The 20,307-nt window shown below is 37.0% G+C and overlaps 1 protein-coding gene across 5 annotated transcripts in view; it reads left to right on the plus strand.

The window, feature by feature from the left end:
• Positions 1–20,307, plus strand: part of SEMA5A (semaphorin 5A) — a 403,052-nt gene that overhangs the window by 318,552 nt on the left and 64,193 nt on the right. For all 5 annotated transcript variants that reach the window (XM_059472240.1, XM_059472411.1, XM_059472324.1 and 2 more), the window contains 4 exons: positions 368–485; positions 5,683–5,864; positions 8,083–8,226; positions 15,907–16,054. In XM_059472240.1, the coding sequence (XP_059328223.1) occupies positions 368–485; positions 5,683–5,864; positions 8,083–8,226; positions 15,907–16,054 (592 nt within the window). The remainder of the gene's footprint in view (positions 1–367; positions 486–5,682; positions 5,865–8,082; positions 8,227–15,906; positions 16,055–20,307) is intronic.

A 20,307-nucleotide genomic window follows, 5' to 3' on the forward strand; every position in this document is an offset into this window, starting at 1 on the left:
ATTCCAAAACTAACAGAAAAGACTAAGAACTGTAACCTCTTGAAATTTTTACTTGGGGCAGAAAATATACCCTCTGTATGAATTTCTGTAATTCTCTAGTAATTAAGTACAGCAATCAGTCAAGACAGCATACCATGCATGCAGACAGAAATTCAGCTATGCACTTAAAATAAATCCTAGCTGTGTATAGGAATTCAAATTAATTTTTCCTCTGATTTTTGTCATTTTGTCTGTGCCATATCACAACAGGGATGAATTTCACTATCTTCCTATGAAGTACCAAGAGATGCTGCATAGTTATTTAGAAGTCTTTGGTCAGTACAAATGAAATAAATGCCTTGGTTATCTGATTGGTTTTCATCCACAGTGCATGCATTGGATCCCAAGACCCTTATTGTGGCTGGGACATGGTGATGAAGAAATGCACAACACTGGAAGAGAGTCTGAGCATGAGTCAGTGGGAGCAAAGCATTACCGTGTGTCCAGTAAGTCCAAATGCATTCATTTGTCTCTTGAAACCTTTGATTCTATGTGAATTTCATGAAAATGAGCTGGCATTGATTTTTCAAGCTCAGAAAACTGCATTTAATGTCATTTTCCTTTGGTTTTCCCATCAGATTTTAGCAGAATACCTAGTTTCTTTTCTATTTCTTATTAAACTACTTCTGTGATAAAGTTATTTACAGTAATTTCAAAGAGTGGTTGTTTTTTATCTGTAATGTCTATTTTCCCACCTTTAAAACTAATGTTTTCTAAGATTAGTGATATTGACATATTTTTCCCTGCAGAATTTTTCTCCATTATGTCCTTTGAAAACATTTAATCTCTAATGGTAAAATATTTTCTTTTAGGATTATTATTGGTAATATAAAAAGCCAAATAACATCTTCTAAAGTCCACAAATTGGAAAGCTGATTGCCATGAGTTAAGGCTCACACACATTAACAACAGAGATGATAATTACTATAAATGCAAGGTTCACATTTACAGTGGCTTAACACCTCTCTTTAAAAAAAATATTTTGAATGAATTCAATATAATATAAAAACACCAAAGAACTTGATATGTATCTCTTGTTTTAAATTTTATTCTGGTTTTTTTAATATTCATTCTTTTCCCTCACTCAAAAGCATGAAAAAAAAGGGGTTTTGTGCTATTGAGCTTCTTTTTTTTTTTTTTTGAGATCCTTGCTGCTTTGTCCTTCTGCCCATAAGGAGGGAGCCATTCCAACTCAGTTCTACTTTAATTCCTAGTAAGGACTTCTTGATCTTGTCCCCACTCACCAGTGAAACACATGCATCTATAAACTTAGGCTCACATTGCATTCATATTCTTATTTCCATGTGTTTGCAAGCTCCCTTTAACATCTTGATGACACTTCTCTCTCCTAAGCTGGGCTTTGCTAGTGAACTAGAGATGTTCAAAATCAATATAAAGTTATTTCAGCTCTGACTTGTGCTCTCCTCATGTGTTGCAACAGCCTCACAGATACACACACTACACTGATTCTGAGGGCCTTGAGAATGTGCACCTTTGTTCTGACTATGTTTGATGTTAAATAGCAATTTTTAAAACTTTTTTTTTTCAAAATTTAAAAAAATGTTTGTGTTATGTTCTGTCATTTGCTTCCACCTTCTCACAGAGAGGACTAATGAAATAAGGCTGTGTTGGATTCATCTGCATTAGCATTTGAGCTGAAATCAGAAGAAACTTTGGGGAAAATACTATGATTATTGAAATGCCTTATTTTGTTATTTGCATGGACAGTCAGCCTGCTCATGTGCTCAGTCTTTGAATTGTGGCACTAGGCCTTATTTTCTTTTGTAGATATAGAACCCAAGGCCAAGATGGGGTGGAGGGAGGAATAATTTAGAAAGCATAATTCCATTCTGTTCCATTCAACTGGAAAAACAATTATTTAGTATCCATTATATGACATGTGTACAGGATATGGCAGTCTAGTCAAAGCAGGGGAGCACCAAAGTCTTGCTTAGAAATTTTTCCATAGCTGTGAGACTTATCCTGCTGATCTGAGATTCAAAGACCTGGTGAAACTCCAAAGAAATTTTGTCCTTGAGCAGATTGAGCTTGAATCATATAAGGAAGATTTTAGAATTATCTAAATTGAACAGTGTGGTTTTACGCCTTTACTGTTTTAAAGCCTTAAACACTAAGTAACACATTGTTGAACAGTTTGGAAAACTTCACAGAAACTTTCCTCTGAAGTAACACAGTATTCTGGCAAACTGTAATCAATTACAATTTTGCTTAGCGAGGCTTTCAAATATTTGTTTTTATAGCATTTTTTTATGCTGTGCTCACAGGATATATTAGCCAAGATGTACTTAATTTAATTTTTGTAGGCAACTGAGCTATGTGCATCCTTAACATGTGCTAGATATATTCAAGACACTGTTGCAAGTAGAAAATAACAGAATATTCAAAACCTATTTTCCCTTTTTTGGTCCCAACTGCTTCCAATATCTTAATTGTTAGCAAAATTACTTGTATCTTTTTAACATTGTAGGTTTTTTTAGATTAATGAATGACCAGTTTCTTCTAAAATTGGATCAGAGAGAGGTCTGTTTATACAATAGTTAAGTCCAGAATAAAAAGTGTGATCAGTTTCCTTGGAGAAATTATTTCCTACAGAATTATTCATATTGCTGAGTACTTATAGGCATGTCATGACAGAGGAGAGAGTTTAAGGGAGAGATAGATGAGTGTCTTGCTGCCATCTCTGGACTTTGAAGATAAGTTTTGAAAAATGTAGTTATTTTGGTGATCTTGCTCTGATTTAATTCTCAATTTGATTTTTAGATGATTGTTTCAGTTGTCATGAGTACAGCAATTGTGCATAACATAAATATGGACACTAATTAATGCTATGGTCTTTTTCCAGTTGGTCATTTATCCCTATTATTCATCCAATAATTTTTATGGCAAGGAAGGTTTATTGTTTTTTGAAATATTTTCCAGTGGGACAACTTGCAATCCAACACTTAAAAATATCTATGAGCTTTTACAAAGAAAGTAAATAAAACATTAAGAAAGGTTTTCAGGATTTTGGGTTGATTTGTTTGTTTGTTTAACAAAAGTATGCAACATGAAATGGCTTTATTTTTACAGTTCTTCCTGGGGAAAATGTAGTATGGGATCTGAATTCATTAGGAGCTTCAGGAAACTCTACAGATTCACTAAATTCTACCAAAAGTAATCTCAAACCGAAGATCTCTTGACAGAGTTAAAAGCTGTGACCTTTACTCAGAGTGCAGAGGCACAAAGCAGGAATATGAGGTGTGTGCAGAGAGACTTCAGGCAAAGGCGGATATTTGGAGGACATTAAGAAGGAAGAAAGGTCCAAAGCTATCTGCAGAAGAGAAAAGGTGACAGAACCAGGGTGGCAGAGAGGGAAAGCAGAGTGTAGCCATGCCAAGATGTGATTGTCATTGACTATGACTTTGCCCTTGAGGTGTCAGATGGTGAAAAGTTAATGGGCATGGGTTCTGGTGAGGGCTGCAAAGGCCCCTCATCGGTACATTTTGCTTTCCTGCAGTCGTATGATGAAATTGTTTGATATCACTTCTGAAAGGGAGATATTCACAGAGAGACAGAGCAGGTGAGTCATGGGGAACAGCAGAGACCCCAGTGGGATGATCTTTTCATGACCAAGGAAAAATAATGAAGAGAGAGAATGTGTCATCAATTTTTCTTTCTGAGTTCAAGCTTTAAGCTATGATTTATGTATACTTCTCTGCCACTTAATATGTATTATGGTAAACACAGACAGCTGTTAGCTTGTGTAACCACAGACAGGCTTTAGTTTAAAACTGTAGGTGCAACAATAGAGATGTTTTGATGCAACACAGAAACAGAAAACAGCAAAGGCATTTTCACATCTTTGACATAATTAGATGGGGGACATAGAATTGGTAGTTTATGGACTATAAATATTTCTTAGACCAGCAGTGTAAGAGAGAATGACTCTGCTTGTCACTTAAAGGAAGTATTTCTTGTTGTCTTACAAAACCCATCCATGTAAACTCTACATGAGCAAAGGTTGGTGAGTTATTTTCAATAAATAGCTGTCAGCTAATTTTGAAATTATTAATTATGGTTATGTCAGTTGCAGCTGACAGAATATACACATAGCTGTTCTTGCACAAGGGAATATTGTGAAAAATATATGTGGGAATTGTAATTAGTAGTGAAAATATGGTACCTTTGCCACAGTGGAAAGAAGCAGCCAACATCCAGAGTGTCAGTGTAAACATGCTTTATGTTCTAATTGGATATCTTGTATCTTCAAAGTATTTGTGCAATGTACACTTCTCTCACCACTGCTAAAATACTAAAAATAGTAAAGGAAGATACCATTTCAGATCAGTTATGACAATCTACAACTGTAATTCCTGTTTCAGTATGTAAGCAAATATTAAAGTGTTATGTTCTCGCACAGCATATGAAAAATGCATGACTACAAGTGATACATATTTATTCTAAAAGTGAATTTAAATGCTGCTTGCACTTTTTTGTGCTGTTGTTTTGACTCAAAGTTAGCATGAAGCAAACAAAGGGCAAATTCATTAATATTTAAGTTAAAACTGGCCATAATTTCAATTTTGAATCACAGATTTGTCAAGATTAACACCTTGCTAAAAGAATATTATGAAAATCTGCCTTGTCTGGGAGCTGATTTTAGCACATCCTGACCCATTTTCTTTAGAAAAACTCATTTTCTAGCTAATTTTTTTTTCATCTGGGCAATGAAGATTTCATATTGAATGTGTTACAGCTGCTTGATGGAAACATTCCAGTCAAGATGAGAATGGTCTGAACCTTCCAGCCAAAGGGTTTGAGAATTGAATTTTGTGGGAGCAACCTATTTCATCATGTAGGGTTAGGTGCTGATTTTTGGAGATGTTTCTAGGATCTATACATAGAATTTCATATAACATTTAGAGACTGTCATATTTAAAACCACTTTTCATCCTTATGAAAAGGATGGAAAAAAAAATCTGTTTTCAAAACAAAGATACTCATCATGGAGATTTCAGTTTGATCATCCCAGTATTGTTACCCTTCAGCATCTGTGTTTAGAATTGTTTCATTGGAAGGAAACTGAAAGATAATTTAGTTTGAATCCCCCTTGCCAAGGGCAGGGACACCTTCCACTAGACCATGTTGCTCAAAGCCCCATCTGACCTGGCCTTGAACACTTCCATGGATTGGGCATCCACAGTTTCTCATGGGAAACCTGTTCCAGTGTCTCATCATCCTCATAGAGAATTTCTTCTTCATTTCTCCTTATCCTCTGCTGACTCTTCCTTTTGACCTTGGTTTTTACAGTTAGTCTCCAGGTTCCATTTTCACTGGAAAATTTCAGGAAGTAGGGATGACAGAAGGCAATCAAGAGGTATGCAAGCATAGTTGTGAAAGGCAACAGTTGTGATTTCTGTTATTGCTACTCCTGAGGCTATCCAGTGCCTCAGATTGGTCAGAAGTTGTGGAAATTATGCAGCTATAGGAATTATGAGGGGAGGTTGCTGTATGGAAGGTGTATAGGTGTATCTCTCCAGAGGAGATTGCTATTTTTGGTGGCTGAAGGCTAAACCTTCATGCACAGCAGAATAAAGGAACTGCCAAGCCTCAGATAAGCTTTTCTGTTGTGTTTGTTTCTAGATGAGGAATCTGACAGTGGATGGACACTTTGGGACATGGTCACAGTGGAAGCCTTGCACCCACACTGACGGGGCCAGCGTTGGCTCCTGCCTGTGCAGGACGCGCGTGTGTGACAGTCCTGCTCCTCAGTGTGGAGGATGGCTGTGTGAAGGGCCAACCATGGAGATTGCCAACTGTTCCAGGTATGCAAGACAATTTCACGTTCTATCATTTGTGGTTTAAAATTTTTTAACTTAATCAGAGTACAGTCTACCCTTAAATCTACTGATTCTGTGCATGAAAGGGCAAATGGGAGATTAGAAAGTCTCTCTCAGACTTTGTAGGAGAGAGAATGAGTCAGAGAGCACAGGGTTCATTTCAAATGCTGTGTACCAAATAATGTTGTCCTCAGATAATTTTAACAAAAGCTCGGAAAGAAAAAAAAAATCAATGTTAGATAATATCCAAAGTATGATCTTTTTCTCAAAGAAGTTGCTTTTCTGGAAGTTAGAATGCCTTTCTTTTTTGGAGGTCTCATATTACCATTGTAGTCCCCCATTCTGCCCAGAGAAATGAAAAATGTTTTCATTGTATCTTTCAGTTGTATCATGATAGCAAGTTCTATTATCAGTCTGTATAGAACTCTTTAGCCACTGTTTTGTCTTCCTCAGGAACCTGAGCACTCCCAAAGCAAATCAGTGAGAGCAGATAATTTCAAAGAGACTCAGAACATTACATATTTGGAATTGCATCAGAAGTTCATGTTTAAATAGTATTACACATTTATTATACATACTTTAATTGCAGGATGAAACATGTACTGGTCCATTCTGCTAATTTTCAGTGATTCTTTCTGGTTTTTTTTCAACATCACAATCACTTCATGATAGTGAATAAAACTGGTTGCATTTCTGCACAAGGTAACTGCAAGCTGTGTAAGCAAAAATAGTCTATTTTAGGAGAATCACTAAAAATCTAATAGTATATAGCGTCAGGTCAGGAGAATGATAGAAAAGATAAACATGCTGTGAGATACTGAGCAATGGAACAACAGCTGTCAGGTTTAGAAGGGAATTTGGAATGTGATTTGGGACTGCATTTGCATTCTACCTTTGGCATTATTACACTACTGTTTTAATGCCTTACTTATGTTAAAATTGCTATATTAGTAAGGCAATGTTTTAACTTTTGCTTTTATGATGAAGCATCAAAAGATCAATATAGTTTCGTTTTATTTTTCTTTATTTGTTTGTGTTCTACCAGTACAAAAACTGAAAAAAACTAGCCATTTAAAGCTTTGGATAAAGCTGAAGTGCATTATTAATTTTTTTTCGCCTAGTACGGGATATGGAATTCCTTTTCAGATTTTTGGTCTGTGATATTTTTTCTAGGATTTTTTTTTTTTTGGTGGGGGGAAGGGAGGAGGCACATGGGAGCCCTTTCCAAAATTTCACATATATAAGGTACATACAAGTGTGTGAACTCTCTTAGCTTTTTTGTTAAATTGCAGGCAAGGTATTAACATCTAATCAGAATAACCTGAAATTGAAATTGAGAATGAACTGAAAATTAGAACTCATTGAAATTGAGAACTAATGCATTTTAATGCTTTTTGCATTTTAATGTCATAGAGTCATTTAGACTGGAAGAGACACTTCAGATTGAGTCTAACCGTTAATAAGCACTTCCTAGTCCACCACTAAACCATATCCACAAGTACAACCTTTGCAAGTCTTTTAATACCTCCAGGGATGGTGACTCCACTACTTCCCTGGACAATGTGCTCCAATGCTTGACAACCCTTTTGGTGAAGGCATTTTTCCTCATATCCAATGTAAATCTCTCCTGACACAACGTGGTGCCATTTCCTCTCATTCTGTCCCTTGTTAAAATCAAGAGATCAATGCCTGGGAGAAGAAACCAACCCCCACCTCATTACAGTCTCCATTCAGGTAGCTGTAGAGTGTCATATATACATATATACATATATATATACAGCGTCCTCTGAACCTCCTTTTCCTCCAGGCTTTAGTCACTTTCTTTTCAGACAAGGCAGCAAAATTTGACATTTTAATCTCCCTGAAAGTGAAGTGATATGTAATTTAAAGTCAGCTTCAGAACATTGGTCCACCAGAACAAAGTGACCAAAAGCAGCTAAATATCTTCATTTCTTTGTAATTCTTGTGTAAGGAGGTAATTTTAGCTATTGCTAACAGCATAAGCAAATTTATTGCAAAGCATGCAATATGGAATATCATAGCACCTTTATTTTGGTTCGGTATTCTTGAAGAAATGGAACACGATGCAATAATAATGACTTCTACAGAAATATTAGTAGGCCAGATTCTGCTGTCAGTCGCACCTAATCAGCCATTCGCTATGTATAACAGATGACAGAGCCTGAGCTTTTTATTCTACCAGAAATGGAGGCTGGACACCATGGACTTCTTGGTCACCTTGTAGCACCACTTGTGGAATAGGCTTTCAAGTTCGTCAGCGTTCCTGCAGCAATCCAACCCCTCGGCATGGAGGACGCGTCTGTGTGGGACAGAATCGTGAGGAGAGGTGAGCTATCTTTTTTTCTATTGTCTGTTTTAATTTCTTCTGTGCAGTTGAATTCCACAGGACATTTTCTCCTTTATTTGCCTTGGTTTTCCCTTCCCTTTCCTTTCACTCTCTCTTTAACTTCACTGCTGTACAGTGCAGTATTCCCATTAACGAGCCTGTGGGTCTGCAGCAGATCTTTCATCTTTTGCTTCACTTCATTCCTCCTGAGCCACCTGAGAGCTCCTGGTAGTGCCAGACAATTGGGCTGAAGCAACGTGCTGCTGGCCCTTGAGACCCTGAAAACTGATTCTCCTTGAAAATTGATTGCACTGTGTTTGAATTGTAACTTATCCAGCCTCAAGACCTGGATTCAGAACAAAACATAATAAGGTCACAGCACTATGTTTCTGATGCTGTGAGTTCATATTTTCTGTTGTAAATAAATTAAGCATTTCTATAACATAGAAGGAGGTTTCAAGGGCTTTGTTTTCTATAAATATAATACACCTTGAACTCAAATATCTTTAGAAAGGTTTCAAGCTTGGTGGGTTTTTAATTGTTTGTATATATTTTTTAACCCCTGAGCAGATCAAGTTAGCTCAGATTTTGATTTCACCATGTACTTTTTTGGCACCAGACTAAGTATTTTTTCACTAGCTCAGAATGTCAAGTTCAGGTCTTTAATTCTATTTTACATGCACCCTAATTACATTTCTAATTTATGTGGACTCTACATGCATCTCTAATTTTTGTGTTTGCGGTTTTAACAGGAATTAAATATTTCTTTAAATCAAGCTAGAATATATTCAGATAAACTGCAACTCTTGCATGCATTATGTTGTTTCCAGAGGAATACCAGAAAGCTGGATAGCAGAAGACTAGCATTGGTGTGAAAATCTGGAGTGCTGTAGTCATCCATTCCAAGAGATGTATGCAGATATGTTTCCTTCCAATATGCACTTAGAGCTTACTTCAGTGTTTCTTTATGGATGATGTAGTATCCTGTATTGCTGCTGGATGTAAACTAAAGTCAGTAACCTTTATGAAGAGTTTCAGTGAGGCATTTAATTAAACACCAACTCTAGCATTTCTTCAGATTAAGAGATTCATTGAAGCAAGGTTGTATCACATATTCACGTATTAATGGATCAGCAGGGACCTGGTCTTTCTAACTCCTAGATGTAAAGGATCAGTATCACAGAATGTGTGAACGTTTCTCACTGTTTCAAGGCCATGAATATTTACCATTTCATTCTGGAGGAGAGGATTTTGTTCTTTTGTAAATTGCTTTCTGAAAATAGGTTGCCCAACCAGAAAGCCATCACCATCAAACATAGATTGTATCTGCTGTTATTTAGCTCTGTCCCAGCATGAATAACAGTTATTGATTTTGAGAGGTCAATCCAGGGCAGGACACAAGATTAAACATAGAAAAAAAAAAATAGTTCAGTCTGGAGAGACTTTGGGGTGATGGACTGTAGATGGTTATAGTAATTGTTCATTTTAGTTTAACATAGAATAAAGTTTGATAAGTAATAAAGAAAATCTTGAGAAATACTTTCTTAATTATATGAGCATTATGACAATGGGTGCACTGTAAAAGCAGTTGCAAAGTGGAAAGTGACTTATGATGAGTTGAAATAACAGCAGTCCAGAAGGATTGAATTTTGGTATGCAAAGTTCTGAAAGAGCAGTGAGCTTATGTTGCTTTGCTTTGGTAGCCTGCAGCTTATTTGTCCTTTCTATCTCTGTCCAGTTCCGCAGCAACCTGGGATGAATGTGAGTTTACTGCAGGATGCCTTTTCCTCTCGGAGTTCTTCTGTCACTGTTTCCTGTCTCTTTGAAACACCCTTCACTCCCAAAAACCCTTCACTTTTCTCACTCACAGCTTGCTCACACTTAACCTTCCTGCCTCCTCCTTTGTTTTGTTTATTATCCATGATATGTCCTGATACTTTTAATTATTTTTAAGTGCCTTTCATTTTTTTCCAGAGGGTGTGGTAAGTTAGGAAATTTTGTCAAAAAATTTGTAAAGCAGCTAGAGGAATGAGGTCTCAGTTATTTGCCAGGATTTTTGTCAGTGTTAAGCCAAGTACTTGGAGAAATCTTTTCAGAGCTGTAAAAAGCAGAAGGTCCTGGGATATTCGCCAGCCAGGGCCCATCCCATCACCTGCAGGAGGGGAGCAGGGCAAGCCTGGAGATTGTGACCAGACCCAACCAAGAGTCTAGAGCCTAGTGACACATGACAACGAGAGAAGTCTGAAGTCCAGGTAGGAAGCTAAACCACAGGCCAGGGTTAGGATCGGGTTAAATAGAGCTCCTCGGCTCATTGCTGTGGGTGGAGGACCCAGGGGAAGCTGGTTGGGGCCATTAGAGTTTTATGAGTGTCCTCATGGCTCTGCCAGCTTGTGGAGAGTTTTGAGCTGTGAGGGCACTGGAGTACCAGAATTTACAGTAGTATTATTTCACTCTTTCACTCTCATTGAGTTACATCAGCACCAAATGGAAGCAGTTCCTTTGAGCCCATAACATTTAGGCAGGCTGAACAAACATTACATGTGCAGTAACTCCTGAGAAACATTTACTGTTTTTGTATCCAAAGTGCCAAGAAGCAACTTCTCAGATTTTCTTATTTAAATCAACTGTTTATAAATAGCCTAATAGTTTACTTTTTTGATGACCTAGCTCATATGTAAAATGAAAATATATTTTGTATTAGTTAAAAAATTTGAATTAGTTGGTTTACATTGAGTGCATTTGTCTTTGTAAATGTGCGTACTCTAATCACCTTCACATGTTCAGGGGTATAAATATAGGATTCAGTTTCCACAGCCATCAATGTGCCAAACTTTGAAACAGCTTTTCAACAAACAGTGATTTCAGTAGAAATCCAGTACATAACTCCATAGAAAGCAAACACAAAAAAGGCAGCATATATCTGAGGTAAATTTACTTTCAGATCTGGATCCATATTCAGCTTGAGAGTATTTGTTCATGTGTTAAGAGCTAAATGTTTGTCTAGGATATATTTGTTTTAGCTCATGAAAGCCATGATCCTATCATGGCTAATGTATCAGGCAGCTCTGTGCTCGCTGGCCATTCCCTTGAAATCAATGGCAATATTTGCCAATTTAAAGCATTGAAGGTAGGTTAAACTGTTTCATGCTCTGCTGCTAAAGGGGTGCATGAGAAGGGGGGAAAGCAGTTGAGAGATAACAGCAAATACTTGTATTACAAAGCAAAGTCCCCTTGTAAAAGTAGGTCAAAAGTGCAGCTGATGTGCATGTAGACAGAATATGGAGAGGGAGTAAAAATAACATTGTAACAAAATTTGCTAATAAAAGAATAATTTTGTAGTTAAGACTCCAGATGGAAGACATCTTGATCAATTCCTTAGGGGCTTAATTTTTCTGATTTTTCCTGTATAAGAAATATTCACTGAAGCTGCTGGAAATTCTCTAGATCTTAGTTTATAGAGTCTGTAATATCCTTTCTTGACATTATCATGGGGTGAGAATGTTTGGCCTTTCTGTGGAAGATGCTGGAGATATGGCCTCATTAAGTCCACTGGTCCCCCTCCTCTTTCTGCAGAAATAAGGGACATTAAAATGTGAATTCCTTGCTTTCAGCGGATGCGCTTATCTTTTATTACACAGGAAAGAATAGGAAAAAAACATGGCAATTAGAAAAGTAAATTGGCTGCAGACAAGGAGTAAATGTTTGAAAGCCCTGGATATTTTGGCGTGTATAAAACAATTAGAAGCAGGACATATTGTTGCATTATTTTGTACATGGCTCTGAGCAAACATTTAGCTTTTGGGCTTGTTTCCATGAGAAAGAGGAGCTGCTGAGAGTCAAGTGCCTGCCCTGTATAGCACTGCTTGTTTCTGAGCAGTGTGAACAAGCCCAATCCCCTTCAGCAGAGCAGCTTTAACACCACAAGGCTTTAGGCTTGCTTACACTCCCATGGATGTCTTGTCTTCTGGGAAATGTCTTTTCCCACCCTCCTTGCTTTCTCTGCTCCCTCTCTTCCACAGAAGCCCCTGGGACCACATGCCACCTTCCACAGTCTCTTGGATAGGTGTTTCTGTCAGTGTAACAATCTCAATCCAGTAGGGCATGTGTATGTCATGTGCCTGCCTTCAGTTAAAGGAATCTGGCATTCCCATCAGCCTCGGTATAGTCTGTGCATCCCAGTAAATCACCAACTGGTAATCACAACTAGCCACCACAGAACAGTACATTGCACAAGGATGAAGCTTAGTTTGTTTTTCTTAAACACATGGTAGTAGTACAGCATAGTTCAAGATTACAAAATATTTGTTTAAATAACATCTCTCTGTGGAATAAAAAGGGCATACTTGTAACTGTCATGCAGTTAGCCCATATACTCAGTGCTGGATAGCAGCACTGAAATAATTGAATAAATTGATGTCTTACTAAAGGCTGAGATCTTTATAGAAATAAGAAAAGTAATGTTAGTTGCAATGAAGTTGTAGCTGTAAAATTTGCTGTAGGCACTAATAGCTCTGGACACAACTGGACAGAGGAGGTTCACCCTTCCCCCAGTATGACAATTCCTTTATTAGGGCATTTGAACTTGGGCTCACTTCAAGGGAAATGTGAAGGGTCACTGTACAAAACCCACATTTCTCTAGGCTGTTCTCCATTCTGACCTTCCTGCAGTTAGGTTAGGGGAGAGGGCAGTGCTTTCACAGATTCAAGTTTCTTGCATTGCATGTTTTGTTGAATTACTATAAAACGTTAGCCCTGTGGGTCCTGAGAACAAAATTAAGAGGGGAAGAAAGAGCAAAAGGGAAAAAGGGTTGCTGAGTGACTTGAAATGCAGCCAAGAACAGATATAATGAAACTTGGCTCAAAGCCCCATGCTGTAGCACAGTTCTCAAAGATCAATTGCAAGGATGTTTCTAGCTGTGAAAACATACCTGATGTTTTCAGAGGCTGGCTGGTTGAAATAAAAACAAGATTCTACTTATATGCTGTGTTGGTTTTTGGTTTGTTCTCTTTTTTATTTTTTTTTTTTTTCTTCCTGAAAAAAAAAAAAAAAGGAAAAATTGACAGTGTTGACTATTAAAAAAAAAAAAAAGCAAACAAAAACCAAAACTGTTTTCTAAATTGAAGCAGTTTGCATAGAGATTTTAGGACATCTTTTCAGCTGCATTTTTAATTAGTGTTGGATAACAGAATTGCCAGCCCTTTGAAGTGCTTTCTGTGAAGGGTCACTGTTATTAGGTTTCTTTTCTGTCTCCTGCTGAAGTGAGAGAGTGGGAGGTGAGGCACATAGGCACTTGAAGAGCCACTGCATAGTGGCATGACTGTCCTCAAAGTGAGATCTGTCATACCTACCTTCAGGGGTTCATGAGAGTGAATGTTTATGTGTGAGTCAGGTGTCTGAACTTCCACTGTGGTCTGTAGGAATTTAGTCAATACAGGCTGTGGAGAACAGTAATTTGTGTCCTTCTGTCCTACATTCCTTAACTTCTCAAAGCAATCATTCTAGTCTCCCTAGTTTGTATTGACAAGATTTCCATTGCCTTTAATGGCTGCTTAGATGTGTCTCCCATGCAGCATTTATAGTCCAAGAAAATCAATCTGTACATTGAGGGGTGTATTTAAATGACCTTTGCTTTAGGGTGACATAAATCATATTTTTTACTGGGCTGTTTCTTTCCATAAGCTGTTGCTCAAGTTAGATGACTACTTCATTTTTAGATAGCTAAACTGTAGCTGCCTTTATTTTAAGGCAAGACAAGTTCCATAATTTTACTCCTTCATGCCTGAATATAGGTAATTTTCAACTTCATGGCAGATTTGCTTCAGCCTCACTGTATCTCCCAAATTAACTTAACACATCTTCATTAAGAACTGAAATTATGCAAAGTTTGTACTAATTTGACTAAATAAATGCTGATGTTACATCTATATTTTATTGACCATACATTCTCAACAAATTATCTAGAAGAAACTATCACACACATTCACATAAATGCCTGCATGTGACAAAGAAAGTGTGCAGTTGGAGTTCTATGAGAAGAATATTCAGGCACAGAACATTCCTATGTATCTTTAATATAATGTCAACTGTAATGTGTTTACCCAAATTATGCACTGAAGAATTCTGACACTAGATTCATAAATATTGAGGGTTTGGGCATTTTTTCCTTGGTGTCCAGAGGAAAGGTCAGTATAAGCTGTGAATAATTTTCTTAACTCTACAGAGGCAGAAAACTAAATGTCACTCCCCTATTAACCTCACTCCCAATCTTTAGATTTTGATGGAGTTGCCCAGACCTAGGGACAAAGTTTGAATTTTAGGCTTCAGCATATGCAATAAATCTACTTTTGTATGTTACTTACACCACCAACATTATTTTTTTGCCCTCCACAGAGTTCCAAATGTTCAAATTCCTTATAATGAAGAATAATGAAGAATTAGAGCTTGCAGATATTGGGGCTTTCTGAATACTAGCAAAAAACCTGTTGTTGTTATTCTTGTTGCAAATGACAACTGTTCATACTGTCATTTCTCTTTTTGTAGAAAATTAATACCTGGAGTATTAGAGTCAGTTTTGACTACAGAAGAGTGCTAAGAGATGAAAACTTGTTAGAAGGGCAATAAGACATTGGATTTTGGATAAATGGTGTAAAAACTGAGGAAATACTGTATCAGATTGATTTGTTCATTCAGGACAGTCAGTATTGTAACAAGAGCTACCCATATGCATCCATAAAATATCAGGGAATTTCTTTAGAGTTGTCTGTTTCCTAACTATGCTGTGTGTTTGCTTTATCTAAGTAAGAGTTTGGTCTCTTAGAGAGCCCTAGTCACACTGGCTGATGGCCCAAATCCTTTGGACCTGTGTAGAGCTTCCTTAAAAAGCAGCACGTGCTATGGCTTTAATTATTGGATGGCACACTCAAAAAATCAGCAATCTAAGGCTTCTACCAAAATGGAAAAAATCTCAGCTGAAGCTGGACCTTCCCATATTCCTTCTGAATGTATTGGTACAAAAATGACAACTCAATAGTGCTTCCCTCAAGAATGTACTAGGTCTCTGAATCAGTTTGCAGCCTACAGGAAAATCTTTCAAAGATTATAATAGCTAAAAACAGCCTTTAAAAGATAAAGGAGTACCATTATCAACAAGTGCAGTTCTTTATGCCTAGAATCAATGTTGTAGCTCTTATATTGTCCATAGAAGCAAAAATGCTATGAAAAGCAAGTGTAGCTATCTGAAGATGAGAGAGATAGATCCTAATCAATTCTTAGCTGGAGACTGATAAATGACTGCCTGCATGAATGTTTGCCTTCTGTTTGGTTGACTGCCATGGAGGCATAGCCACAACTGGTTTTAATAAAGTAGTTTGCAATCTTGCTTATGTGACCACAGTACAATCGCGTGGCTGCATCGCATGGAATGTTTAAAGTCACTGAATAAAGCAAACAAATGTTTCACCCACACAATGGCAACCCAAAAAAAACCCACTCAAAGGTTTAGACACTCTGTGCAGTGTTACAACTGTTAGTGAGGTGCTTAATGAGTAGGGAGAAGCCCTTTGTATAAAATATTTCCCTGTACAAATATCTGTCTAAATTATGCAAATGAGGGAGGTTTTGGGGGAGGTCTTGTCCTGATAATAAATAGATTCTTTGCCTCCTTATTTCTCCTCTCACAGGTACTGCAATGAGCATTTGTTGTGCCCCCTTCATGTGTTTTGGACAGGCTGGGGGCCATGGGAGCGCTGCACGGCTCAGTGTGGAGGAGGGATCCAGGCACGGCGCCGGACTTGTGAGAATGGCCCTGACTGTCCTGGCTGCAGCGTGGTGAGCAATTTTCAGCTTTCTCTTCATCAGATATCTATGGCCATGTGCCACAGATGTCTCTATGTCATAGAATCATAAAATCATTTCAGTTTGGAAGTACCTCTAAGGTTATTAGGTCCAACCATTAACCCAGCTCTGGCAGCTCCTCCATTGAACCATGTTCCCCAGTGCCTCATCTATGTGTGTTTTAAATGCCTGCAGGGATGGTGACTCACACTACTCTGGCCACTGTGTTCCAGTACCTGATAACCCTTTCAGTGCAGAAATTTTTCCTAATATCCAATGTAAACCTCCTCTGGCAAAACTTGAAGCTATTTCCACCTGTCCTAACACTAATGCTCTATAAATGCCCATAAAGCATCTGTGTATGTCTATAAGCTCTACCCCTAACATGAGTAGTCACCAGACTGTTTTTGTCTCTGTTTCTTGTGTGTGCTGAAATCCACACAATTTATCAATCAGAAATATATATAATTCAACTTTTTCACAGTTATCATCTAGAATTTAAGCTTCTTGAGGCAAGGTTGGTGCAGATGTAGAGTGTTGTTGCAGGTTTAGAGTGTTTTGTTTTGTTTTTTTTTTTATCATCAGAGAGCATAGGAACCATAGCTATGAGCCCAGGACTCTAGTGTGCCATGTTCTGTGTAGCAGAGAAAAAGCTAAGTTTCACGTCTAAATACATTAGGAGCCAATCAGTGGATGCATGGAAGCAGCAGGAAAGTGCTGAGGTGATACTGATTAGCAGTGATCTCGGCACAGCAGCAGCCTAGCAGCTGGCAGGCTTTGAATTTACAGTGGGATGATTTGAATGAGTAGAAGTGCTTTATTGGTACCCAGTATATTAAGAGAAACATGTAGGAAAACATGTAGGGGATTTTTATTATATCTGAATACAGGTAGGTAGGCAAAGAGCAATTTTTTTTTTCTTTTTACTATGAAACCACTTTTTACATGTCTTAATTTCAGAGAGGCCTAATTATGAGGTTTGTCATAAACTGTGGTCTGTTTGTTAGACTGGCAGTAATTCAATGCTAAAGAAAGGATAATTTATTACCTTTTTCTAATTAGATGGTTTTGTGTATTTTCCCAGGATTTGTTGTCTTTTAAAAATTTATTCTGATGATAGAATTGCATTTTGAGTAGATTAAAAACATCCAAGAGACTTGTTCTTTTATTTCAGTTAAACTTTAGGAATTAACCCAATAAATTAGAATTCTATCAAGTTTTCCAAAATATTTGTCTCTTCTCATGGTACATCAAAAAAGCAGACATATGGTCTAGATCTGGTGTTAAACCTTCCTGACTCTCACCGAAAAGAGCACAATATGATGGTTTTCTCCCTCACTTGTTCCTATTTATCCTATAATAATGTTTGTGAAATATAGCAGCGTTTTATTTTGCAGAGGATCTTCCCATGGTCTTAAATCAAAAGTATGTGGCTCTAATTTGCTTGGAAAGCTCTATGAGGAAAGTAGGAAAACCTTTTGTGTAAAAATTTCTTATTATAACCAATTTGAGATTAATGGTACTGGAGTTTGTAATTTATTAACAGTCTTAGCACATACTCTGCTGCACCACGGAATAGTTAACAGTTCAGCTGTGGAAATGTTCTGGAGATTTTTTATTAATTAGAAAAGTATTGCATTGCTGGTTTCAAGCTTTGGAGTACATAGTTGTCTTGCTAAAACTTGCCACCAGTGGAAACCCATCCAGTGTAGAAATCCTCCATAAACTCTGGTGTTCTTGCAAGACAAAGTATATGTGTATAAATTAGGCTGTGGTATAAAGTCTGTGTTCTGTTTGAGTTTCACTGAATTTGAACCTTTGAGTTCCTTGTCTTGATTCAGACATTCCTGTCTTTGCAGCCATAGCAGGGCGTAGTCACTAAATGAAGCTGGAGAAAAAATACTCTATTTCTCTCAGAGTTTGTTTCATTAATCGAAGAAAGTGAAATCAGATATATTTATATGCCTTCTTTTAATTGTTGAAGGTTTAAATATTTATATTAATAAAGTGTTATGAATGAAAAGCGCAAATATGAAACTTGTTGTTTCATACTTATGTTATTCTGCTTCAACCAAATTTTTAGTATTATTGTAGTAGGTAAGTATTTTTCCAAGCATTTAGAATTATGAATTTTTATTGTTGTGAATTAAGGAGAAGTTAAGGTGACTTCTTACTACTGTTTTCCATTCTTTTCTGGCTATAGTGATACTCAGCTTAAGTTTTGCAAGACATTTAGTGAATTTAGTTTCTTTCAAAAAACTTTTATCCTGAGTATCTCTGAGTACTTGATAATCTAAAACAATCTTGGGAAGTGTTGTAGTGAAAGTGGTAGTAATCCATACTATCTACTGTTTGTTTTGTCTGGAGTAAAAGATGTTATGAGGCAAACATTCACCACTTGAATTAAAGGCATAGTTGGGAGTAGACTCAGGAACTTAAAGTGCTTGGTTCTCTCAACCATTAAATGATGGCTTTAAACTATAAAGAGACTCTCCAGGTTTCTGGTTTACCTTCTTCAGTGAGGATTAACTCTGTGAAACCTTCACATTTGAGCAGCATGAGTTGCAGCTGAATAGTTCAGTGTCTGTGGCCTGTGGAGAGGAGAAGAAAAAAGGGTAGAGGATTGGAGAACTTATTATTTAAGAAGAGATAGTAACTATTTCTTCTTGAAATGAAAAGAAATTTTTGATGCATCATTGGTGTAGGATGGATGAAATGCTGTCTTGGGACCCCTTTCAACTCTGCTAGTTCTTTGCTTATGGAACTTCATTTTTAGGGAATTGTGGGAAAAAAACAACAACAGCAGCTGTTTTTATAAGACTTAAGAAAGAGAGTCTTACAGTATGCTTGCCAGCAGTATCAGGGGACCAGATTTAATTTTTTAGGAGAACCTGCCTCTTCTGTTTTCCCATCTGCAACCTGGCTGTGAGACTGCAGTATAGCCAATCCTAATCTATTTTCCTGTCCTTATTTTGCAGCTTTTAACATATTAATGGCTATGTCTGTGTCTACCTAATGATTGATACCACACGATTTTAATGAACAGTGTTTCTTCCTTTTAGTTTGATTGTATTTCTCCTAGGCTGCAGTATCACAGCAGGCAGCTATTACCTGTGCTTGTCTTTTTGAATGTTTCTCATCAGTTGATTCCTTGACTTTATCTGCCTTATAGCAGAAAACAGCCAAGCTGCTTGAATATTTTTTATCAGAATTCAGTAGAGTTCCCTACTGTTATTTACAAATTATTTTATAAAATAATAATGATAAATCCTTTGATGCATATAAATATTCCACAGAGAGAAAACCATGATGGTATATTAAAGATGCATCTGTAGCTTAAATGCACTCAATACATGAAAATGGATGGCCAGAGACTTAGGACTGAAGGCGTTTTCACTGAATATAGTAAACCATAAATCAATATGATACAGGAGAATTAGACCACAGAGACTCATAAAGGTCAAAAAGATGAAGTTTGAAATCAAAATCTGGAGTCATAAGGACCTGTCAAAGTCTTTAAGTTAATCAAAGCTACTGAAGAGTGCTTGAAATTGCCTAAAAAGAGATAGAACCGTCACAACCAAATTTAAGAGCTGCTAAAATCTGGTAATAGAAAGCTTAAGCATATCACAAAATAGATATTAATCTCATGTATACAGGTGATACAGGCACTAGAGAAGGAACTGTGGAATTCTCAGGACTGTGCTAATGTGACTCAGAGGACAAACATCTTGAGATTTTACAGCATACTCAGATAAGCTATATGTTTCCTTCAGAAAATGCTTCTTTTCCCTTGAGAAGCATAATCTCATTTGAATTTGTCTCAGGCCAGTAATAAAAGAATAACTTTTTAAAAGAATTATTAATAGAATGAGGAATCTAGTTTGAGGCTGCAGTTGAGTGACATACTTTGTGTGTATACTTGTCTGGGTTCTTGTTTCAGTCATACTAACATATACATTAATCTTAGTTTTTGTACTGAGTGACTGGTAAATGGTATATACTTTCCACATACCAAAACAAAGCATGCTGTGTTTTCCTGCTAAATAAAAACAAAAACAAAAAATAGGAATTTTATCTGTTTCTTAGAAAATAATAGCTATTTTTGGGGTTTTTTGTCTTGTGGTTTTGTTGGCTTTTGTTGGCTTTTTTGTTTTTAATTATTAGTATTATTGTTTCAACATTCTGGAATTGTAAACTTTTTTCAGAAAGTGTATTTGTATTATAGCACTTTTGTAATGAAAGGG

The sequence above is a fragment of the Ammospiza nelsoni genome, chromosome 1 (assembly GCF_027579445.1).
Source record: "Ammospiza nelsoni isolate bAmmNel1 chromosome 1, bAmmNel1.pri, whole genome shotgun sequence".
Classification (NCBI taxonomy): Eukaryota; Metazoa; Chordata; class Aves; order Passeriformes; family Passerellidae; genus Ammospiza; species Ammospiza nelsoni.